The sequence below is a fragment of the Meles meles genome, chromosome 2, assembly GCF_922984935.1.
Source record: "Meles meles chromosome 2, mMelMel3.1 paternal haplotype, whole genome shotgun sequence".
NCBI lineage: Eukaryota > Metazoa > Chordata > Mammalia > Carnivora > Mustelidae > Meles > Meles meles.
In genome coordinates, this window is record NC_060067.1 from 143,970,171 (window position 1) to 143,993,514 (window position 23,344).

At 37.9% G+C, this 23,344-nt stretch overlaps 1 protein-coding gene across 7 annotated transcripts in view; it reads left to right on the plus strand.

Annotated features, from left to right (window-relative positions):
- Positions 1–573: 573 nt before the first annotated feature.
- LRBA (LPS responsive beige-like anchor protein) overlaps positions 574–23,344 on the plus strand; it is a 759,801-nt gene continuing 737,030 nt past the window's right edge. For all 7 annotated transcript variants that reach the window (XM_045989499.1, XM_045989508.1, XM_045989525.1 and 4 more), the window contains exons 1-2: positions 574–708; positions 1,049–1,488. In XM_045989499.1, coding sequence (XP_045845455.1) covers positions 1,273–1,488 — 216 coding nt within the window. In that variant the 5' untranslated portion in view covers positions 574–708; positions 1,049–1,272. The remainder of the gene's footprint in view (positions 709–1,048; positions 1,489–23,344) is intronic.

Here is a 23,344-nt window from a genome sequence, read left to right on the forward strand (position 1 = left end):
ATAATTTGGGCAACGCTCCAGCTAGGGTGCCCACCCTCACACGTAGTCCTCCTTCCTGCAAGCCCGCGCCTAGCACCTCCGCCCTTTCGCGCCCCCCTAGGCCGCTCGCGCTTCCCCACCCCGCCACACAGTTGCCTCCGCCTTCGCGGGCGCCCGCCCCACCGTCCCGCGCGCTCGCGCACGCGCACGCCGCGCCCGGCAGCCCTCGGCGCTGTCATGGCGGCGAGGAGTAGCTTCAGTGGGCACAGGGACATTCGTGCGAGTCGTGGGGGGGCGAGCTCTGGTAGTAGCAATCTCACCACCGCTGGCAGCCTCAGCCGGGGTGTCCATAGCGCCAGGGCGGCTGTTTTTGCAAAGGCTGAGCGCAGGGGTCGGGTGGGCCAGGAAGCCATGGAGTTCTGTGCAGCCGCGGACTCCCGGGGAGCGGACTAGGGAAACTTGGAGGCTGCGACCAGGTGCACTGACCTCTCTCCTCCCTCCCTTCCTCGCCGTCGCCGCTGGGCCTCTCCTCCCTCCTTGCCACAACACACACCTCCCATCCTCTTGCCGTCGAACCTCAGGTGCTTGAGTGCTCCACTCCTCCCCCTGGGCCGAGCGTTGAGAGTAATCACCGCCCCCTTCCCCCGCCTTTTCCTGCCCTGGATCTCCGCCGCCACCTCCGTCTCGAGGCTCCCTGGCGGGGGGTGAGGACGAGTCCGGAGTATCTGGGTGAGGAGGAACTTTCTACTTCTGTGGTAGCTTGGGGACCCCCTCTTTTCTTCGGACCCTTCATTTCCCACCGACAGTTTCTCTTTCCGTGCACCTGTGAGGAGAGGTAGCCCTGCGCCTGGAACCTGCGAGAGTGTGGGGGAGGAGTGAACCTGTTCAGGGGCCTCTTGAACCCGCCTTCACTCAGAACCTACCTCTTTGAGCCAGGGAGGGTATCGGGTGGCTGGTAGTAGGGTCCCTTTAGCAACTTATTTGACAGACAGTAACTATTTCCCTCTCCCCCCAACGAAACCCTAAAACAAAACCTAGCGTATTTAACATTTATCTAATCTTCCAATAGGGTTTGGCGTTGTTGTCAGCCTCGGGGAGAGAGATTGGACAAATATTCTCCAAGAGGAGGAGGGCGACGCCAAGGACTTTCCCCATCAACTGCTTTTGGGGTTTCTCCACAACTTGGAAGAGTGACCCTTTTCCTATTGTGTTTCGTGTGTGTGCTTATTCCTAGTGCAGCAACTGCTGTCCCATAGTGACTCTGAGTTGTCCTTTCTCGTGAACTAGCTAGCAATGGCTAGTGAAGACAATAATGTCCCTTCCCCGCCACCAACAGGTGATGACCGGGGAGGTGGAGGGAAAGAAGAAACCTCTGCTGAAGAGGGTGCATTGTCCCTGAAACCAGGGCTCCCCATCAGGGGCATCAGAATGAAATTTGCCGTGTTGACGGGGTTGGTTGAAGTTGGAGAAGTATCCAATAGGGATATTGTAGAAACTGTCTTTAACCTGGTAAGTAGATACCTATTTTGTAAGCATATATTCTTATAAGTGGGTTGAGGAACTAGACGTTGAAGCCGGAGCCATGTGCTTGACTCAGACTGATGATGGCTTTTTCCATGGATAGAAGCACAAAATTCTACTGACCTAAATGAAAGAATTTTTTTGTATTTCTCAGTTTATGGGGAATTATATAAATTTAGGTGCTTCAGGTTTTGTGAAACTGAACCGATACCACTTTTGTGCTAAGGAAATAATTGTCGCTTGGAAGTATTTTCTGGGGGTTTGAGTGGGGGAGTTTTATTATATAAACATTGTTTTTTCTTGGGATGTATAACTAAGTCTGCATTTATCTTCAACATTTTAAAGATATTTTTGTCTTTTTTTTGGGCTTGAGAAATAAATGCCTTATGTACTACTTTTTTGAGTTGGCCTAGGTTGCATTTTGCTGTAAGTTTTGAACACGAAAGTTTTGTTCATGATGAAAGATTAATTTGCCACAAAGTTAGTATTTATATTTTGATCAGTTTTATTTTAGACATAATTAATAAAAATTGAATTTTGGAATGGATTTGGGTTACATCTTCTGAAAATTGAATGGCATTTTGAAAAGAGGAGTGTGGCAGATGCATTCTAACCAAATCTATTTCTTTGGAAAATGCATGTCCAGTCATAAAGCATATTTGGTCTTTGGAAGCTGCTGGTTATACTCTGAACTTTGAATGTTATTTTTGAAAGGTGGATACGTAATACTTTTTCTCTACTCCATTCTTAGAAATGGTTATTTCTAATGGGGATGTTTTAGATTTTAGATTTAGGACAACTTCTGTTGTCCTAAACTGTCCATCAGTTTATAGAATGAAAAGTAAGTTTGGCCTTAAAAATACTTCCACCTCTTCTGCCTACTTACCTGTGTTAGGAAGATAACGGATGGGAACAAATATGAATGTATAATGACTGTAATAACTAGTACTCTTCCCTTTTGCTTCTGTGTTTTCAAGTTTAGGCTTGTTTTATTCCAGGGCAGTTAATTATTTCCTTAACTAGACCTTTACTAATAGTCTGGTCACCTGCAGTACAACTTCTAGAATGAGAAAGGAGCTAAATGAAATTCACTTACTTTTGGGGTATAAAAACTTTTGAATAATAGGGTATTTCTCTACCATTTTGTTTATTTATTTATAAAGAACAGACACATATATACACATTTAAAAATATATATTATGGAAATATTCACATATATACAAAAACAGGATAGTTCTCTAGTATCCATTATCCAATTTTAACAATTATCAAAACTTTGGGGATCTAATGTGTTTGTGGTCTTTAGAAGTTTGTAAGTCTCAAGGAGATAAATGGTAAATTGATTCATTCCTTTACCTCAAAATAGACTTGAAAACTTTTTTTTTAAGATTTCTTTTTCTGTTTCTAAACCTCATATTCCTTGGATGACAAAAAGAAATCTGTGGTAGTGATATAGCCCATAATTAGTTGTTTGTGTGTGAAATACAACATTCCTCTGGCAGAAGGATTCGAACTCCTTTGTTCTTTAGAATGCCCTGTGTGAAGGTGGAGCACCAAATATGAGTCACCTGCATTTTATTAAGGAAAATCCAAATTCTGTAGGATTGGTTTGCTTATATGCTGTCTATAATTGTAGGCCTGTTAGAGATACAAGATTATTGGTTAAAATGTTTTCAGAGTAATAAGTGTCCCATAAAAGGAGAGGGAAACTCTGTTCAGTTACACCTCTTTACTTACGGTCATTTTCTTCTCATGTAGAGCACAGAATTAGATTAGTTCTCCCTTTTCCATTCTCCCTTACAGTACTTTACATGTTCCTTCATGGATATGTAAGGTCTTGGCCAATCTTTAGAAAATCTTGAGAACTGAAGTTTTGGGAATCTGGTAAGCTAGTCCATCTCAACATTGTTAGTACTACAGCACCTAAATATTTCCTGATAGTTATCAGCTTTAATCTTAAAGAATGCTTAAAGAAGGAAATGATATTAATAATCATGATTTTACAAAAGTTATGATGTTTACTGTGAGCCAGGCGGTGGGTCAAGTGATTTACATATGTTTTTACATATGTTTTTAAATTCTTCTTTGAACAGTGTTTAATATATATCTCATTTTATGGATGAGTAGACAGAGACACTGAAAGGTTGAGTAGATTGCCTACTATTTGGTGATTCTTAGAATGGCCACCTTTCTAGGAGTACATCTGTCTCTTGAGTTGATAAAGAATTGTTTGCTTCTCTGAGCAGGTATTTATAGCTCAGGCATAACTTTCCTCATATAAGGACACCTAATATTAATGATGAACTCTCCATCAGTAGAATTCATTTCTTCCTTTCTCTCTCTTTTTTTTTTTTTTTTTTTTTAAGAGAGAATGAGCATGAGCTGGGGGGGATGGAGAAGAGCAGAGGGAGAGGGAAGGAATCTTAAGCAGATTCCCCTGACTGGGGGATTGATCTCATGATCCTGAGATCATGACGTGAGCTGAAGTCAGTCCAAGGCTTAACTGACTGTGCCACCCAAGTGCCCCCATTTCTTCCTCTAACATTCAAATAGCTTTCACAAAACTGCTTTAAAGAGTAAAACAAACAAAAAACTGCTTTTAAAGCATTTTTCTGGCCATTCAGTTGTTTCTTTACTTGGCATGCGGATGTAGAAAGTTTATCATTACACTTTTTATAGTCAGTATATTGGATTAAAATGTATAAAATTGTGAAAAACTAGAATACCCACAAAGAATATGTAATATGTGTAAGTTATTAAGTCTTACAATGATATAAGCCCTGTAAGTCTGTCTGTCTTAGCCAGTATATTACCAATATGACTGAATCCTTCCTTATGGGTGTTCTGCTTTATCTTACTACCTTAACTGGATTTTTCATTAGTAAGTTTAAACTACTATTTATAGCTATTGTAACTTTTTCCTATTTTTGATGCATTTTGTTAAAATAGATCATGTCCTACTGATTGTTTTTTACTGATTACATGTTAGCTGCTTTTTTCCCCTTTTTTTAAAAGATTTTATTTATTTATTTGACAGACAGAGATCACAAGTAGGCAGAGAGGCAGGCAGAGAGAGAGAGGAAGGGAAGCGGGCTCTCTGCGGGGCTCGATCCCAGGACCCTGGGATCATGACCTGAGCCGAAGGCAGAGGCTTTAACTCACTGAGCCACCCAGGTGCCCCCATGTTAGCTGCTTTAAGTAATAATATCTGTGCTGTTAAAATTAATAACTTCCCCTTCCCTGGAGTTGTCCAAATCAGTGGTAGAGCCATACATCCAGAGATCTTTACAAAGTGCTCTCTCCTAAATTTGCTAATATAGCTTGACCTTACTGTAACTTGACTAAAATTCCTTTGAAATTTACCACTGTTCTTATAATTTCTTTTGCAAATCTGTTTTAAAGGTAAGTTTTGATTAATAGTACACCTGTGTATTCAAGTGTTTCAAACTTCTAGGCAACTTTTACGTTTCTCTTGTTGAAACTTTAAACCATTTCATTTTTTCTTATCTGTGTGCTAAAATAATTTGTCAAACATTTGGACCCCGAGTAATTAAGGTATTGGTATGTTTTCAGACTTGCTGCTGAGTTTAACTTCCATCAGGTTTTTAAAGGTATTCAATTCAAGAATAGTGTTTCCCATGGGCTAGTGACAAATACATGTTTTAATAAAATTTGTTTAAAAAGTATATGATTTTAATTAAAATGTTAAAGCTTAAAAAGTGTAATATAATTTTTCATGACTCACTATATGTCATTTGATATAGGTCCTGCTAAAGATATTAACAGTGCAAACTTACAATAACTATAGGAGCTGAGCATATCACATAGAGGCTCTGTTCGCATTGACTGTCTTCAGAGGGTGTACTTATAGACTTAGAGAGGCAGCTTCTTTTCCATTCTAGTTTGTTGTTGGACGATAGTAACATGGGCCCAAAGGTGTCATACCTTTTGATTTTTCAGGAAGAATTGGAAATTAATATTTAAAAAAATAACATTTTAAAATGTCCAATTAAAATACTACAAACTACTGTGTGAGACATATAAAATTGCAGGTAGTTATTTTTCAAGCGTTTATATGAACATTTATTAGAAAGATAGTAACAAATTAGCAAGTTTAAAAAATTAAAAGATAATAACACAAAATGCTTCTTAATGTTCTCCCTCAACCCCTATAAATTTTTACATCATGTTATAAGTAATAGAAAACTTGAACTGGTTTTAAACACAGTAAAAAGGATTTATAGGCTTATTTATCTCCAAGTCCAAAGGTAGGGCAAGACTTACGGTAATACAGTAATATTAAAGATCACTTTCTTTCCGTTTCTGTTCTGCTTTCTTCAGTCTGTTGCTGTTCCTCTCATGATTGTAGGATGGCTGCCAGGGGTGGTTGGGACCATATATGTTTTTGTTCACATCTCTTGGGACAGCCTCACTGTCCTAACATTCCAAATAAGAGTCTGGACCTGATTACTGAACTAGTGACTGTGGTCATTGAAATAGTTGATTGGCTTAAGCAAACCAGGGCCAACTACTGTACCTAAGGATGGGGTTAATTTTCTCTGAACTACATGGCCTGTCTGGTGAGAGGTGGATACACAAATAAAAATCTGGGCAAGAGATTGAGAGGGTAGGGGTACCTGGGAGGCTCAGTTGGTTAAATGTCTGACATTGGCTCAGGTCATGTTCTTGGGGTCCTGGGAACTAGCCCTGAGTCAGTCGCCATGCTGGGTGTAGAGCCTGGTTGGGATTCTTTCTTCCTCTCCCTCTTCCCTTGGCTGCTTGCATGCATGCACTCTCTCCCTCTCTTTCTCAAATAAAATCTTTTAAAAAAAAATTGAAAGGGTAAATGAGTAGTTGGATAAGCAACCAATGATGTCCACTATCATTTCAAAGGTATTTGTTTAAAGAGGAAAAAAGTCATTCATGAACTCATCATCCTATTGTGATTTTGAGCAAGGGTTTTTTTTTTTTTTTTTTTTTTTTTTTTTTTTGCTTTTATTTATTTATTTGACAGAGATTACAAGTAGGCAGAGAGGCAGGCAGAGAGAGAGGAAGGGAAGCAGACTTCCTACTGAGCAGAGAGCCCGATGCGGCGCTGGATCCCAAGACCCTGGGATCATGACCTGAGCCCATGGCAGAGGCTTTAACCCACTGAGCCACCCAGGAGCCCCTGAGCAAGTTTTTAAAAACTCTTTGTACCATAGTTTTTCCTCTGTACAAGGGGGAAACTACACTTAGCCAGGATTATATGAATAAATACTTGTAAAACACTTAAAATAATGTGTGGCACGTTGAGTGGTATTATAAGTATTTACTGTTATTTTAAGATTTGTAGTAGATAGTTAAATCATCATATTCCAACCTTATAATTTTTTGTTTCTGTATAGCTATTACCAGCCTTATTGGCTCTGCAATATACTATATACTCCTTCTGAATTTATTTAATAGCCATTGTGATTTTTCAGACTTGTTTTTAAACACCTTTATTGAGGTATAATTTATATACCATAAAAAATCACTTGTTTTTAGTAAACAATTTAGTGATTTTTATTAAGTTTACAGAGCTGTGCAGGCATTACCACAATCTAATTTTAGAACATTTACATCCTGTGTTCAAGATGTTTCATAGTTTTAGCTCTTGCATTTAGGCCTGTGATTCATTTTGAGTTGATTTTTTTAAAAGGTTTTGTATGTTCAAGTAATCCCTACACCCAACATGGGGCTCAAACTCACCCCCTTAAGATCAAGAGTCCCACCCCCCTGTGACTAAGCCAGCCAGGTGCCCCCATTTTGAGTTGATTTTTGTATGTGACTGAATGAGATAGGGTCTAAATTCACCTTTTTGTATTTGGATATTACCACTCTGTTGAAATAGGTATTCTTCCTGCTGAGTTTTGTCAAAAATTGGTTCACCGTAAGTGTCAGGATTTATTTGGACTTTTCCCCTTTGATCTGTATTTCTGTTCTTTACCACAGCCACTCTGTCTTAATTACTGTAGCTTTGTAGTAAGTTTTGAAATGTGTGTCCTTTTTATTTATTTTTCTCAAGGTTGTTTTGGCTCTTCTTGGTTCTTCGCATTTCTGCATTAGTTGTAGGATCAGCTTGTCTGTTTCTGTGAAAAAGCAAGCTGGGATTTTGATGGGGAGGTGTTGAATCTATAGTTAACTTTGAGGAATATTGAGTTTTCCATCTCATGAATATGGACTGTCTTTCCATTTCTTGCGGTTTTCCTTAATTTCTTTAATCAATGTTTTATAGTTTTCACTGTAGGAAAAGATGAATTATTTGAGTAAAATTTTTTTTTTTTTTTTTTTTTTGCTATTGAAATGCTTCTTTAGGTAGCTTTGTGCTGAAATTTCTAGTATATGTGCTGCTGAAGCGAGCACATATTTAATGCTTGTGCACTTAAATTTCTAAAAGTGGAATAAATGGTTCAAAGTATATGAACATTTATGTAGGTCATGAGTAGATATTGCTAGTTTGTCTATTAATGTTGATAATTAAAAGAAATGTAGGTGAATGGATGAATTTTAAAAGCTTCATAGTTTCTTGGAGGTGATAGATTTGATCATTTAAGTCCCTGCAGGTACCCATTCATGTTTCCATTAAAATCAGTTCATTTTAAATTGAGAAATCATTTGGAAAACTGAAAAATCAGAATTTTTCTTTTATTTGTCAATAGAGAAAGCTTTTTGTTTTTTAAACTGACCTAGCCTAACTTATCTAGTATATCTAATTTTTATATTATAAAGTCTGTCTTTCCAAACATATATTCTTTAAAATAGTTTTAATAGGGGCGCCTAGGTGACTCAGTGGGTTAAATCCTCTGCCTTCAGCTCTGGTCATGATCCCAGGGTCTTGGGATCTAGCCCCACACTGGGCTCTCTGCTCCGCAGGGAGCCTGCTTCTTCCTCTCTCTCTCTCTGTCTGTCTGTCTGTCTGCCTGCCTCTCTGCCTACCTGTCTGCCTGCCTCTCTGCCTACTTGTGATCTCTGTCAAATAAATAAAATCTTAAAAAAAGATTTAAAAAATAGTTTTAATAGTTTTTTTGTATATGTGAAAGAAAAGTATTCAGAATGCATTTTTGTTTTATTGTACTTAGATAGTAAATTGTCTTATTTATCTTTGTACCTCTAGAATTTTTTAGTGTTGGTACTTCAAAAACGTTTGTTAAATTAAATGGAAATGTCCTAATCTTATCATTGATAAATTACAATCATTAGGAAGCCTAGTTTTTTCTGTTCTTTCCTGCAAAAGATATGTTAAGAGCTTAATCCATATTTCTTTCACTATTTCCTGACTATTTCTTATGAAGATACTTTTCAGGTAGTTCGAATTTTTCATTGTGAAATTTTGAGTTACCTCAATATCTGTTTAACCACTAAGAAATAATTTTGTTAATTTATTTTCAGGATATTCTCTTGTAACCTGCTTTAAAGTAGTTTTTCCTTTTCTCTAGTGTTATGTCATGTAATGGGATATACTCAGAGACCTACTTGTATTTAGTGAGTGTTTCTAGTGTGTCTTGGCTTGAAAGCTGTTGGGACAATACACAAAGTAAAAAACAAAAGAAAGAAACAAAGAAATGTAGAGAGCACATGAATTCTAATTTGTTAAACTAATTGCATCAAACACTACTCATTTTAAGATTTTAAAGGTGTTTTGTGTGTCTTTGTATATCTTTTCTGATTCTACAGAGATTTAATTGGATTTGTATAAGAGTAATATATGTGGGGGTACCTGGGTGACTCAGTGTAAAGGTTAAAGCCTCTGCCTTCGGCCCAGGTCATGATCTCAGGGACCTGGGATAGAGCCCCGCATCGGGCTCCCTGCTCAGCGGGAAGCCTGTTTCCTCCTCTATCTGCCTGCCTCTCTGCCTACTTGTGATCTCTGTCAAATAAATAAATAAAATCTTTAAAAATAAATAAATAAGATCTTTTTTTTTTAAAAAAAGAGTAACATATGTGACTGAAATGTGCTGTGTCAAGTACAGAGTGTTTTGATGATGGAGTTTGTGGAAGTTTCCATATTAGGGATTTTGTAGTGCGGATTCTTACTTTGGGTGGGAAATTGGACACCAAATGACTTTTAAGGTTATGTAACTATGTGATGTTCATGCTCTAATTTTTGTTAGAAATTGCATCTGGGTGTTTGCATTTATTTCTCAGACTTCTTTTTACCAGAGTTATCAGTCTTTTAGTAATTCATATTCTAAAAAAAATTGCAGTTTTAGAGAGAGCTGCGAGGCTGGATTTTCCATGTATATTCTTTTTTTTTTTTTTTTTTTAAAGATTTTATTTATTTATTTGACACAGAGAGAGAGATCACAAGTAGGCAGAGAGGCAGGCAGAGAGAGGAAGGGAAGCAGGCTCCCTGCTGAGCAGAGAGCCGGATTCGGTACTCGATCCCAGGACCCTGAGATCATGACCTGAGCCGAAGGCAGCGGCTTAACCCACTGAGTCACCCAGGTGCCCTCCATGTATATTCTTAGAGAAAGATGAAAACTAATGAGGTATCAATTACTTTTTTTAGAAATCTATTGCTTGGGAACTGAAAAAGGTATTTTTTGTCTAATAAGATCTTTATTCAATGAATACTAACTTCATTGGTGTGGTATTTTTGTAAGCTACAGTAAATCTTATAAAGCTATGAGAATTTAAATTAATTAGGCCTCTGATGAGGTGTTTGGATTTTGTTGTTTCTGGTGAAAATACTTTTCTCATAAGGTAATACAAATAAGTAATCTTTTAAAAATTCTGTTTATTTATTTATGAGAGCATGTGTGTGTGTGGGGTTGGGGAGTGGCGGAGGGAGAGGCAGAGAATCCCAGGCGGACTTGGTGCTGAGCCAGTCCTATGTGGGGCTTGATCTCATGATTCTGAGATCAGACCTGAGCCAAAATCAAGAGGTGCATGCTTAAAGACTGGGCCACCCAGGCACCCAATACAAGTATTTTATGTTAAATCCTATTTATATCTAGTTGAACCTAAGTCTTCATGATCTTTGGGCTTCAGTATCTTGAATAAAAATTATTTTATCTCAGAGCTTATAGATAGCATTTGTATATAAAAACATTTTAACACAAAGCTTTTAAAAAAAAGTGTTGGTTTTATAGTAATACATCAAACTTAAAAAAAAAAACCAGGCCTGATAATAATACGATAGTTAATCAGTTTCAAAAGGGTGCCAGCAAATCTAGGGGTGCCTGGCTGGCTCAGGTGGAAGAACTTGTGATTCTTGATTGTGGGATTGTGAGTTTGGTCCCCACACTGGGTGTAGAGATTGCTTAAATAAAACTTTAAAAACAAACAAAAACCCATATCTTTTCTAGAAACAAAGTAGGCACGGATTTAAGAGACCTGATTGATATATGAAATGCAGGAAAGATATTAATTATTAAAGAAAATTATATAACGGTATTATAAAATGATTAACATTATCACGAACTAATTTTCTTATATCAAATTCCTATGAAATTAATAGACATAAAGCAGACACTAAATCCACAACATTTTAGAATAATGTTCCTTACTGTAGGTGTTTGTGGATGGGTAAGGGGAGTGCCGGTGGTCAGAAGTGTGAGTGGGTAATTTTGTTAATTTACTAAAACATTAGGTGAATTTATGGTTCTTAATCTATTTTCAAAGATTCTTTGGGTTCCCAGTTTTTATTTTCAATGTTGGTAAGATGATCCGTGGCTCTTGAGGTAGGGGAAACATATGTTGATAATTGATACGTTTTTGAATTGAAATTAATGTGTTATTTTGAGTTATAATAGATAATAGCAATATTTAAGACTTACTGAGCGTGCCAGGTTCTGTTCGCTGTATTAACCCAGTTTAATTCCTGTAGTTCACACAGTTAGGCAGGTATTAGGTGTTTTTGCCAAAATACCTTGTGTTCTGCATAAGTGGACTAAATAATAGGATTTATGGGTGAAAAATAGGATTGGGGTGGGCCATTCAAAATCTGTGGCTCCTTGTGACCAGAATACTAAAAAAATCAATAATCCTGATGAAAATATTAGGAACATTAAATTTCTGCTAGTATTTTCATGTTAGCATCACATTCACTTTGTGGTACTAATCATGGAGCTTATGCTTCCTTCTTTGAGATGCAGGCTTGGTTTCTTTGACTTCCAGTAGACAACATTCTTAGCTTACTAAAAATCTGACCCAAGGTATGGCTTCCCTTATTAATTCATTGTTTTAATACAGTGAGAAATATCCTTGCAGTTTTTTCTTTTGTACTTGCAGATTGTTGGATACTTAACGTTGTGGAAAAAGTATACTAGTTCTTGGAGTCATTAAAACAGGTACCATTTGTGTTAAAGGAAAGCAATTCTGCAAATTTTTAGGTTTTCATAAGATCTTTACATATTTCCAAGTATTTCTTTTTACTTCTGTTGGAAAAAATCACATATAAACCAAGATCACATCCACACTATTCCTACATTATTCTACTCTTTAACAATCCTGTAGGAGATAATGCAAGACAAAGATATAAGTTACAGCAGAACAGACTGTACTATTATAATATTCACTTTATAAATGGTGAAACTGAAAGAGTATAAGTAGCTAGCTCAAGTCACTGAGCAAGTAATATTGCTGAGATTCAAGCTCAGGGAATCCACAACCTGAGCTCTTAACCGCTAAGACGTATATGGTTTATAATTACAAAAACCCTTAAATGTGAGAAAGTGGCTTAGGGCATCTTTCAATTGTGTAATTGAATAATAACTCTGGGAAAGTTTCTAGATTGTTTAGGAGCTGCCTAACATAGTCAAGATTGCCTTGTGGAAGGTAGGCCCCCCGCTCCCCCCATTACTTTATTTTTTAAATTCTTTTATTATTTATTTATTTATTTATTTATTTATTTTCAGCGTAACAGTATTCATTGTTTTTGCACCACACCCAGTGCTCCATGCAATACGTGCCCTCCCTATTACCCACCACCTGGTTCCCCAACCTCCCAGCCCTTCAAAACCCTCAGGTTTTGAAGACAGGCAGTTCATCTCCCCTTCCAATTTCCCTCAACTCTCTTCTCCTCTCCATCTCCCCATGTCCTCCATGTTCTTTGTTATGCTCCACAGATAAGTGAAACCATATGATACTTGACTCTCTCTGCGGGACTTATTTCACTCAGCATAATCTCTTCCAGTCCCGTCCATGTTGCTACAAAAGTTGGGTATTAATCCTTTCTGATGGAGGCGTAATACTCCATCGTGTATATGTACCACATCTTCCTTATCCATTCGTCCATTGAAGGGCATCTTGGTTCTTTCCCCTGTTTGGCGACCGTGGCCATTGCTGCTATAAACATTGGGGTACAGATGGCCCTTCTTTTCACTACATCTGTATCTTTGGGGTAAATACCCAACAGTGCAATTGCAGGGTCATAGGGAAGCTCTATTTTTAATTTCTTGAGGAATCTCCACACTGTTCTCCAAAGTGGCTGCACCAACTTGCATTCCCACCAACAGTGTAAGAGGGTTCCCCCTTTCTCCACATCCTCTCCAACACATGTTGTTTCCTGTCTTGCTAATTTTGGCCATTCTAACTGGTGTAAGGTGATATCTCAATCCCCACTTCTCTGATAGTGAATAGCCATTTGTATAAAGTGATAGCCATTTGTATGGCTATCAAGACACATGAAAAAATTTTTTTATTTTTTTAAAGATTTTTAAAATTTTTTATTTGACCAACCAAGATCACAAGTAGGCAGAGAGGCAGGCAGAGAGAGAGGAGGAAGCAGGCTCCCTGCTGAGCAGAGAGCCTGATGCGGGGCTGGATCCCAGGACCTTGGGATCATGACCTGAGGCGAAAGCAGAGGCTTTAATCCACTGAGCCACCCAGGTGCCCCCTTCCCCAACTTTAAATACCAAAAATGCATGTTAGGAAAAGAGAGGTTTTAGTGAATGTTATTTTTATTTCAATTTATTAATTAATTATTTTTTTGAATGTGATTTTTGAATTGGTTGGAATTAATGACATAGCTAATCATTATGCAAGATATTGGAATTTGCTTTTTTACTTTCATGGTTAAGATTTAGTTAGCTTAGGGGTACCTGGGTGGGTCAGTCAGTTAATGCCAGGGTGCTCCCTGCGCAGTGGGGAGCCTGCTTTTCACTCTCCCTCTGCCTCTCTCCTCCCTGCTCGGGCTCTCTCTCTCGCTTATGTGTACTCTCTCTCTCAAATAAATTAAAAAAAAAATCTAAAAAAAAGGGGGCCCCTGGGTGACTCAGTGGGTTAAAGCCTTTTCGGCTCAGGTCATGATCCCAGGGTCCTGGGATCAAGCGCTCTGCTCAGCAGGGAGTCTACTTTTTCCTCTCTCTCTGCCTGTCTCTTTGCTTACTTGTGATCTCTGTCTGTCAAATCAATCAATCAATCAATCTTAAAAAAAAAAAAAAGAGCCTAACTTCCAGGATTTAGATGACCTTGTATATTGATCCTATCAGAAAGTAGATTTTAAAAATTTGATTTTTTAAGTAAATTCTACCCCCAACGTGGGCTTTGAACTCTGAGATCAAGAACCAGCCAGGTTCCCCAAGAGAGTGGGACTTAAATAATTTTTTTTGTGACTATATACTGATCACTGTGAATACATTAATAGGAAAGGATAATGCTTTTGTTTATCAGTTGCAGAAGGTAATACTAATTGTTGTCTTTAGTTATTTGTCAGGATGTATTCATAGGCTTCTGATGTTTATGTGACCTTTCCTTGAAGTTGATTTGTTTTCATGATAGATTTACTCAGTAAAGCATCATTTACTCAAATTTATGGGACAAGATTATCCTTTCTTCCTATAAATTAAGTATACATTTAACTAGGGTTTAGCTTTTAAATTTTCAAATAAGATATTTATTTAAGAAGTCAAAGAATTAACTATAAACATAATTTTACATGTTGCTATTTTGACTAGACCTATCTCATGCTTTAATAAAATGAAATTGCTCCCTTCTATGAAACATGTATCTGTTTTTAATCAGATCAGTTCATTCATTCATTCAGAGAATATTTGTGTAGCAGACATGGTACACAATATCTGTGTAGCAGAATATAGGTAGCCAGGCATGGTGTCAGAAAGGTGCTGGGAATAAAACAATGAATAAGAGAGGTGTGGACTTCGCCTTCATGGAGTTTAAAGTGTCAATTCTTTTGCCTCTAGGTACCCCATTTCTCTAACTATACATCTGTCCTTCAGTTAATTAGATTTATTTTCTGATACTTTACAAGTATACCCCATTCTTACTCCTGTCTGTTGAAAATTAGTCATCTCTGTGGCATTTATATATTGACTACATTGATTAAATTATAAGGAGGTGGTGATACCTGTCATATATCTTTTACTAAGAATTCTTTATCTCCTCTCCTTTTACCCATCTAAAACTTGTAGGAGGATAATCTAATGGCAGTATGTAAGTGAACTACAATGTGGTATTTAATTTCTGACCCTATTACAACCCTACCTGGAATGGGGTAGCATGGTGGCGGGAGAGAGGGAGAGAGGGAAGGATGCCATGTGGATGAATTTTTTTTTTTTTTAAAGATTTTATTTATTTATTTGACACAGAGAGATCACAAGTAGGCAGAGAGGTAGGCAGAGAGAGGGGGAAGCAGGCTTCTCACCAATCAGAGAGCCCAACGCAGGGCATGATCCCAGGACCCTGAGATCATGATGGGAGCGGAAGGCAGAGGCCCAACCCACTGAGCCACCCAGGAGCCCCCATTTGGATGAATTTTTAACATCCTTTATTGTTTTGCTAGTACATTTCTATTCTGACTTTTTTTTGATAGAACCAAAGTTAGGGGCGCTTGGCTTATTCAGTTGGTGGTGCATGTGATTCTTAATCTTGGGGTTGTAGGTTTGAGACCCATGTTGGGTGTAGAGATTACTTTAAAAAAGTCTTAAAAAAAAAACTGAATTACTGAATTTGCACTTTTAGATTTTGAGAATTTGTGTTTTTCTGGGAGATTCTCAAAATAATGGCTTTTCTTCATTTTATCTATTTTTTTTTTTGGAAGATTTTTTTTTTTTTTTTTATTCATTTGAGAGATAGTGAGAGCACAAGCAGGGGGGAGGGTGAGAGGGAAAGGGAAAAGCAGACTCCCTGTTGAGCTGGGAGCCCAATTCTAGGCTCAGTCCCAGGACCTCAGGATCATGACCTGAGCCAAAGGCAGCAGCTTAACTGACAGGCGCCCTATTCATTATATTTATTTGTATTTTGGAACTCCTAATACATGACATGTTAGTTTTTTTCCATTCTATCCTGCATGTCTCTCTCTCTCTCTTTTTTTTTTTAATTTTATTTATTTATTTGACAGAGATCACAAGTAGGCAGAGAGGCAGGCAGAGAGAGAGAGGAAAGGAAGCAGGCTCCCCGCTGGGCAGAGAGCCGGATGTGGGGCTTGATCCCAGGACCCTGGGATCATGACCTGAGCTGAAGGCAGAGGCTTTAACCCACTGAGCCACCCAGGCGCCCCTCAAATTTGTATTTTTTAAAAAATAGAATCTTCTATTTTTTTCTTTTGTCTTGGTTCTTTTATATCTTTAGTTATTCATATATACTGCTTCTGTTGTCAATTAGTTAAGTTCTATTATCTCCAAGGGGGGTTGTTTACAAAGGTATTAGTAACCCTGGGTCATGAGCTAATTTTTTGTGAGCTAATTTTTCAGGAGTGTTGTTTCAGAACAGTAGAGACTGTTCTGTTGATTTGTTTATTTTATTTACTTTAAGTGAGACATTTAAAAACAATGACTCAGTTTAGCCAAGTTTTAAATTCAGCATAGTATATTGTCTAAATATTTTTCTAGTTTATATTGTTAGACACTGATTTTATATTCTTTTTTTTTTTTAAAGATTTTATTTATTTGACAGAAATCACAAGAGAGGCAGGCAGAGAGAGAGGAAGGGAAGCAGGCTCTCCGCTGAGCAGAGAGCCCGATGCGGGACTCGATCCCAGGACCCTGAGATCATGACCTGAGCCGAAGGCAGCGGCTTAACCCACTGAGCCACTCAGGCGCCCTGATTTTATATTCTGTAGGTTAAATGCATTGTGCATGAACGGTTACATCAAATTATTCAAGTGGGCTTCAGAAGGGAAGACGGAAATTAATCCTTTGTCCTGTGACCCAGTTGTAATAAAGCTTAACCTGGATGTAAGTCAGGCTGTGTGACTGAGTGGTGATTAAACTTAGCCAACATAAGTATTTTATAAGGATTATCTCATTTAATTTACAAAGCAGCTACTTGAAGTAGTACTTTATTAAACTTGTTTTATAATGAGAAGACAGGATTGGGGAAATTAAAGATGTAAGATAGGATTTAGACCCAGGTTGTTTGAGCCTGAATCTTCTACACTATGTTATATTAGGTGACTATTAATATAAGTTGGAGGCTCATATTAGAATTGTAGAAAATGATCATTTAAATTCCTCAAGAACTGTAATAATTGAAAAATTAGTTTATGATAATCAGAAACAATAAGAGTGATAAGCTTTGAGAAAATGAATTACCTTAAAACTTCATTGATTTAACACTGCATGCTTTATTTGATTCTTTAATCACATAGTTTCCTGTGTGTCAGAGGGTGCATCATAATTTATACATATTTAAGATATAACCAACCAATTTTCTTTGATAACCAGGGAAAAATGCAATTACCAACTCTTTATATTAGGGATTGATCATATAGCTAATTCATGATTTATGAATGTTATTCTTAACCTACATTACTTGTGTTTTGTTCATGGTTTTGTTAGTGCCTTAGCCAGACAGCCAATATGAAAGAAAAGAAAAATTAAATTTTAGTTTTGCTGCTTATTGCTGTCTCTTGAAAAGATTTAGAAGTTGAGCATTAAAGTTAAAATGGAAAAATTTGCCATATCTTTGAGAGGTTTATTTACTCTAAATTCCCGCTGCTCTAGAATGTAAGTGTTGACTTCACTTGTGGAAAATAAATTTTTTTTATATTTTAAAGATTTTATTTACTTACCTGACAGAGAGGCAGGGAGAGAAGGAGCACAAGCAAGGGGAGTGAGAGAGGGAGAATCAGGCTTTCCGCTAAGCAGGGAGTGCAATGTAGGGCTCAGTCTCAGGACCCTGGGATCATGACCTGAACCAAAGGCAGATGCCCAATGACTGAGCCATTCATGCTCCCCACTTGTGAAATTTTTGAGTCTTGAAAGGATGTTCTGATTCCTAATTAATACCCAAATTTGAAATGCCCCCCCCCCCCCCCATGGCAGTTTCAACTAGATCCTTTTGTTCTTTTTGATCATTTTTGCCTTCAGGTACTCCTCTTCTGAATCACTTAGGGATCGTTTTCCTTTTTCCTTTTTCTCTGTCTTGCTCACCAAGACCAAGATTTCTTCCTTGGTGCTGAAACTACTACTTAGCACTGTTTACACTTCATAGAAAGCAATTATTTTTTTTGATTCCCTTCTGAACCGTGTTGGAGTTTTCTGGAGCTCGTCTCTGGCTGCTGTATTTGGTACTGAAGTGGGAAAGAAGAAATTATTATAATCCACATTTTCCAGTAGAAGTTATGGGATAATAATAGCTAATATTTATTGAGTGCTTGTGTGACTTAGTGAGTATTACCCTTTGGCCTTATTTCTTTCCACTCTGCCTCCTTGCTTATTCAGTTCTGAAGGTACTAGCCCCCCTGCTCTAGTTTTTTCCTCTGCCTAGAAGGATCTCCTCTCAAATATCTAATTATATTATAAATATCAATAAATATATAATTAATAAATTTCAAATCTTGAAATGTTTCATTTTTAAATAATCATATTTTATAGTTTCTTCCTGAATCCTATTTTTTTTAAAAAAAATTTTATTTATTTGAGAGAAAGAGACAGAGACAGCATGAGCAGGGGAGGGGTAGAGAGCAGCCTCCACACTGAGCAAGGGAGCCCAATGCAGGGCTCAGTCCCAGGACCCTGGGATTGTGACCTGAGTTGAGAGCAGATGCTTAACCAACTGAGCCACCCTCCCCTTCCTATTTTTGATATCTTATTTGAACATTTCAGTATTTTATATCTGATCATTTTTATTTTCTTTGTTGTTTGGGGGTTCTGTTTCTGTAAGATTTGTTTTGCTGATTTGTTGGGGGCTGTTTCTTCATTATTTTGTGATTTAAAAAAAATATGAGCTTATATTCTATGGACTTTGTGGGTATAGTTTGAGATCTGGTTTTAAAGTGTACGCTTCTTGGCAGAATTGATATTTGCTTCTGTCATGCTCTGGTCTCTTTTTTTCTTTTTTAAGATTTTATTTTTAAGCAAGGAATCTGCATACCCACTGTGGGACTTGAACTCTCAACTGCGACATTAAGAGTCCCATGCTCCTCCGACTAAGCCAGCCACGTGCCCCCATGGTCTAGTGTCGTTGTTGTCTTTTTTTTTTAAGATTTATTTAGTCACTTGAGAGATGGGGGGTAATGAGAGGAATGGGTGAGGAGTGGGGCATGAACAGGGGCAGGGACAGAGGGAGAGGGAAATCAAGCATATTCCCTGCTGAGTGGGGAGCCTGTTGTGGGGCTTGATCCCAGGACCCCGATATCATGACCTGAGCCAAAATCAAGAGTCAGATGCTCTATTGACTAAGCTACCCAGGCACCCCTCTAGTCTTTTCTGACTCAGAATCTTTCAAAACTAAATTTTTAGGTTGAGTTTTGTTAGATCTGACACTTGGTATGAATTCTGTCCTCAAACTGGAGTGATAGGTGGTAGACTTCTTTTTTTCTCTTCTGCCTAGGTTGAGATAGGCAAATATCTCCACCGTGTTCTATGCTGAGCATGTCTCCCCATTCACCCATGGAGGGAGTGGTGGTCTTCAGATTTCCTACCTTACTTAGGCCCCAAGCTTTTTATCCTTTTCCCTCAAGCAGCCCTTTTAGATCCAATTCGTTAATCACTAAAGATTGGTGGATGCTCTCAGGGCAAGCCTCAGTGCTCACTGAAACTTTGTTGTTTCCTACCTCTAAAGATTTTTCTTGCTTTTTCTTCAGCTCAACCATTTATGAAAAACAAAACAGAATGAAACAAAAATAACCTTCTTGTTTGTTGTTGAATATTCACCATTTTAAGCAATTCTGAGTCATGAATATTTTTCTGGATTTTGTAAGTTTTCTGTATTGCCAGAAATGGATCTGATTTCTTTCTCCATTTATCTATATGACTCTGTCCTTCATTTCCTTAAGAAGTCTCTTTCAGATGTCTCCTCGTTAGAGGAACTTTCCTTCTGCCAAACTAGTACTCGCCCTCCTTGTCACTCTTTACCTTCTGTATCCTACTTCGGTTTTGTTTTGTTTTGTTTTGTTTTTTTGGTATCCTACTTTATTTTTATATCATTTATTTTCTTTAGATGTTTTATTTGTTATGTGTCTCCTTATATAAGAACACAAGATCCCTGAGAGTAGTGACTTTCTTTTTTGTTTACTGCTTTATTGCTAGTGCTTAGTATTAGGGCCTGGCACATAGTTGGTGCTCAATAAATACATGTTAGATGAACTAATATGCTAAGTGCTTTAAATTGATTATCTTTCCTAATCCTTGTAGTAATTCTTTGAAGTAGGTAATATTATCATCTTTAATTTTTTTTTTCCAAGATGTTATTTTAAAGTAATCTTTACACCCAGCGTGGAGCTTGAACTCAGAATCCTGGATCAGAAGTCAGATACTCTACTGGATGAGCCAGGCAGGCACCCCTATCACCTAGTTTTTAAAAGTGAGGAGTCTACGACTTGTATAGTTAACTTGCCCAAAGTCACACAAAATAGAGGAGGTAGAAATTGAATTCTAAGTAGTCTAACTTTACAATAGCCTGTTGTCCTAACTGCAGTGCTTTGGTGGTTGTGGTGAGGTGGGATGAGCAGGTTGATACAAGACTTGTGTGATTCCAGAGTTCAGCTCTACTTTATATCCCATTATTTTTTTGAGAAAATGTGTTGTAGATTTCAAATAATTTTCAAGTGAAGTTTGGAATCTAGTATGTAAATTAAGAAGCTCATGCAATATTTAAAACTAGTAAGTTTTGGGGCACCTGGGTGGCTCAGAGGGTTAAAGCCTCTGCCTTCGGTTCAGGCCATGATCCCAGGGTGCTGGGATCGAGCCCCGCATCGGGCTCTCTCCTTGGTGGGGAGCCTGCTTCCTCCTCTCTCTCTCTCTGCCTGCCTCTCTGCCTACTTGTGATCTCTCTCTGTTGAATAAATAGATAAAATCTTTAAAAAAACAAACAAACAAAAACTAGTAAGTTTTTCTGCTCCTATTTTCATTTCTTTCATTCTTTTTTTTTTTTTTAAAGATTTTATTTATTTATTTGACAGAAAGAGAGATCACAAGTAGATAGAGAGGCAGGCAGAGAGAGAGGAGGAAGCAGGCTCCCCGGGAGCAGAGAGCCCGACGCGGGGCTCAATCCCAGGACCCTGAGATCACGACCCGAGCCGAAGGCAGCAGCTCAATCCACTGAGCCACCCAGGCGCCCCTCTTTCATTCTTTCTATCTGCTGTCTTTAAGACATCTTAAAGATTTTGGTGAGATTATGCTGAGTTGCCTTTATTTCTTACAGTTATATTATAAAGTAGTTAAAATATGTAATTTATAATAAACTCTGTTTTAGTTAGAGAAGGGATACACGTAAGTTAATTAGTAGATAGGAAAACAAGTCAGATGATTTCCCCCAACTGAGATTCAAATCTCAGTTGGCTTAGTCTGTTAAGTCTCTGGTTGGTTTTTGGTTCAGGTCATGATCTCACGGTTTTAAGATTGAGCCGGGGTCAGGCTCGTCACTCAATGCAGAGTGTGCTTGAGATTCCTTCCCTCTCTGCCCCTCACCCCCGACTCATGAGTTCTTTCTCTCCCTCCCTCTCTCCTTCCCTCTTTCTTCCTTTCTCTAAAATAGATAAATCTTAAAACACACACACACACACACACACACACACACACACACACACACACACACACACATCCCCTTGTTTCCTTTTACATTCTTCATTTCAGTGGTATCACTTTAACCCTGATTTGTCTTTCTTCCTCATTCCCACAACCAGTCTGTCACCAGATAGTCTACTTCTTAATTCTGACCCCAGATATCTCTTGCTAGGATTATTGTTAACACCTTTTAAAACTGTCCTTTTCCTCTGCCATACCTACCATTCCATAGTGTGGTTTATGAGGCTGCTCCCTTCCTAGACGTTTCTTTCCTCTGTTGTCATGGCCACTCTACATACTGAACTTTTTCTTTTACTTTTAATAGGTCCTGCCTCTATAACTTCTGTGCTTTTCTGTCAGCTGTTCTCTCTTCTTGGGTGCTTTTTTTCCTTCTCTGCTTGCCATAGTCATGCTTATACTTTAAGACATAATTTAGATACTGTGTTTTCTAAGAACCCATTACCCCCTTCTAAGACTTCAGTCTTCCTCCATCTCACCACAGAACTTTGGTTATAACTTGTTATAGTATTTACCTCATTCTTTTATATTTTTATATATTTATCCTGCTAGACCATGAGCTTGAAGGCAGAGACTATACTTTCATCATTTTTTTAAAAGTCATGTTTATTTATGTATAATATCTATAGAGTAAAATTCATCCCTTTTAGTTGTACAGTTTGAGTATAGTCTTGTAGCCATCATCATGATTGGGATGTAGGCTATCACCTTCAAAAAGTTCCCTTGTACACCTTTGTAGTTAGTCCTCTCCCTCATTCTCAGCCTTTGGCAGCCAGTGATCTAATTTCTGTCCTGATCATTTTGTCTTTTTTTGAATGTCAGTAGAAATGGAATCATACACTAGGTATCCTTTTGTGACTAACTTCTTATATGTAACTTACTGCATTTGAGATTACTCCTTATTCTTGCATATATTAATAGTTTGTTTCTTTTTATTGCTGCATCATATTCTATTGTATGGATGTACCACAGTTTGTTCCTTCAGTCATGAAGAGGTTTCTGTTGGCCAATGAATAAAACTGCCCTAGAACGTTTGTGTAGAGGTCTTTGTGTGGACATATTTTCATTTTTCCTGAATAATACTTCAGAGGCTTTTTAAACTTGAGGTAGAATGCCAAGGAAGCTTCCAGTTCAAAAAGAACAGAATACAGATTGCAAGGAAAAGAAGCAGCCCAAGGGAATGAAGGGGAATGAGTTTCACTTGCCATAGGTAGAGGGAGAGATAAAGAGTCTTGGTGGAAATTTCCACCTTCCTCTAAACGATAGAAAAAAAAAAAAAATAGAATGTACTAGTCAACTAATAATATACCCTGTAGAGCCACAGAGCAGATAAGCTATCTGAAAATGTGCTCATTTGAGTCAAAATTTGAGTTGCTTCAGACAAAAATACTCTTAAAATTTTATTCCACAACAAGTTTTCATGTCTTCACTTTTATACAGGATGGGTTTTCCTCATCCATACCAATGAGTTGGCATTTTCAGATACAACTTATATTATGCAGTAGTCCCAGTGATTTGAGGCTTTTGGGACTATGATGGACCATGATTTGCAATTAAGAATCACCCCCCCCCCCCCCATGACAAGAGCTAAAACAAAAGTATAGTACTATGACATTGAATGTATCATGGATACTATCTCCTTAATTTCATATAATTTTTGGCAGCAGACTTTAAGCTCCTAGAAAATTACTTGCTAAAGTTTGGTAACCTTAAAGTATTTTAATTCCAAAGAACAAATTGTAGAGAGTCAAAGAGAACAAACGTGTAGAAGCCATATGTTATTAGTTAAAATGGCATGTGAAAGAATGTTGATAATGTTTGAAGCTGGTTGGTTGATAGGTACATAGGAGTTCTCTCATGCTTTAGTGTGTAAATTTGGAATATTTCATGAT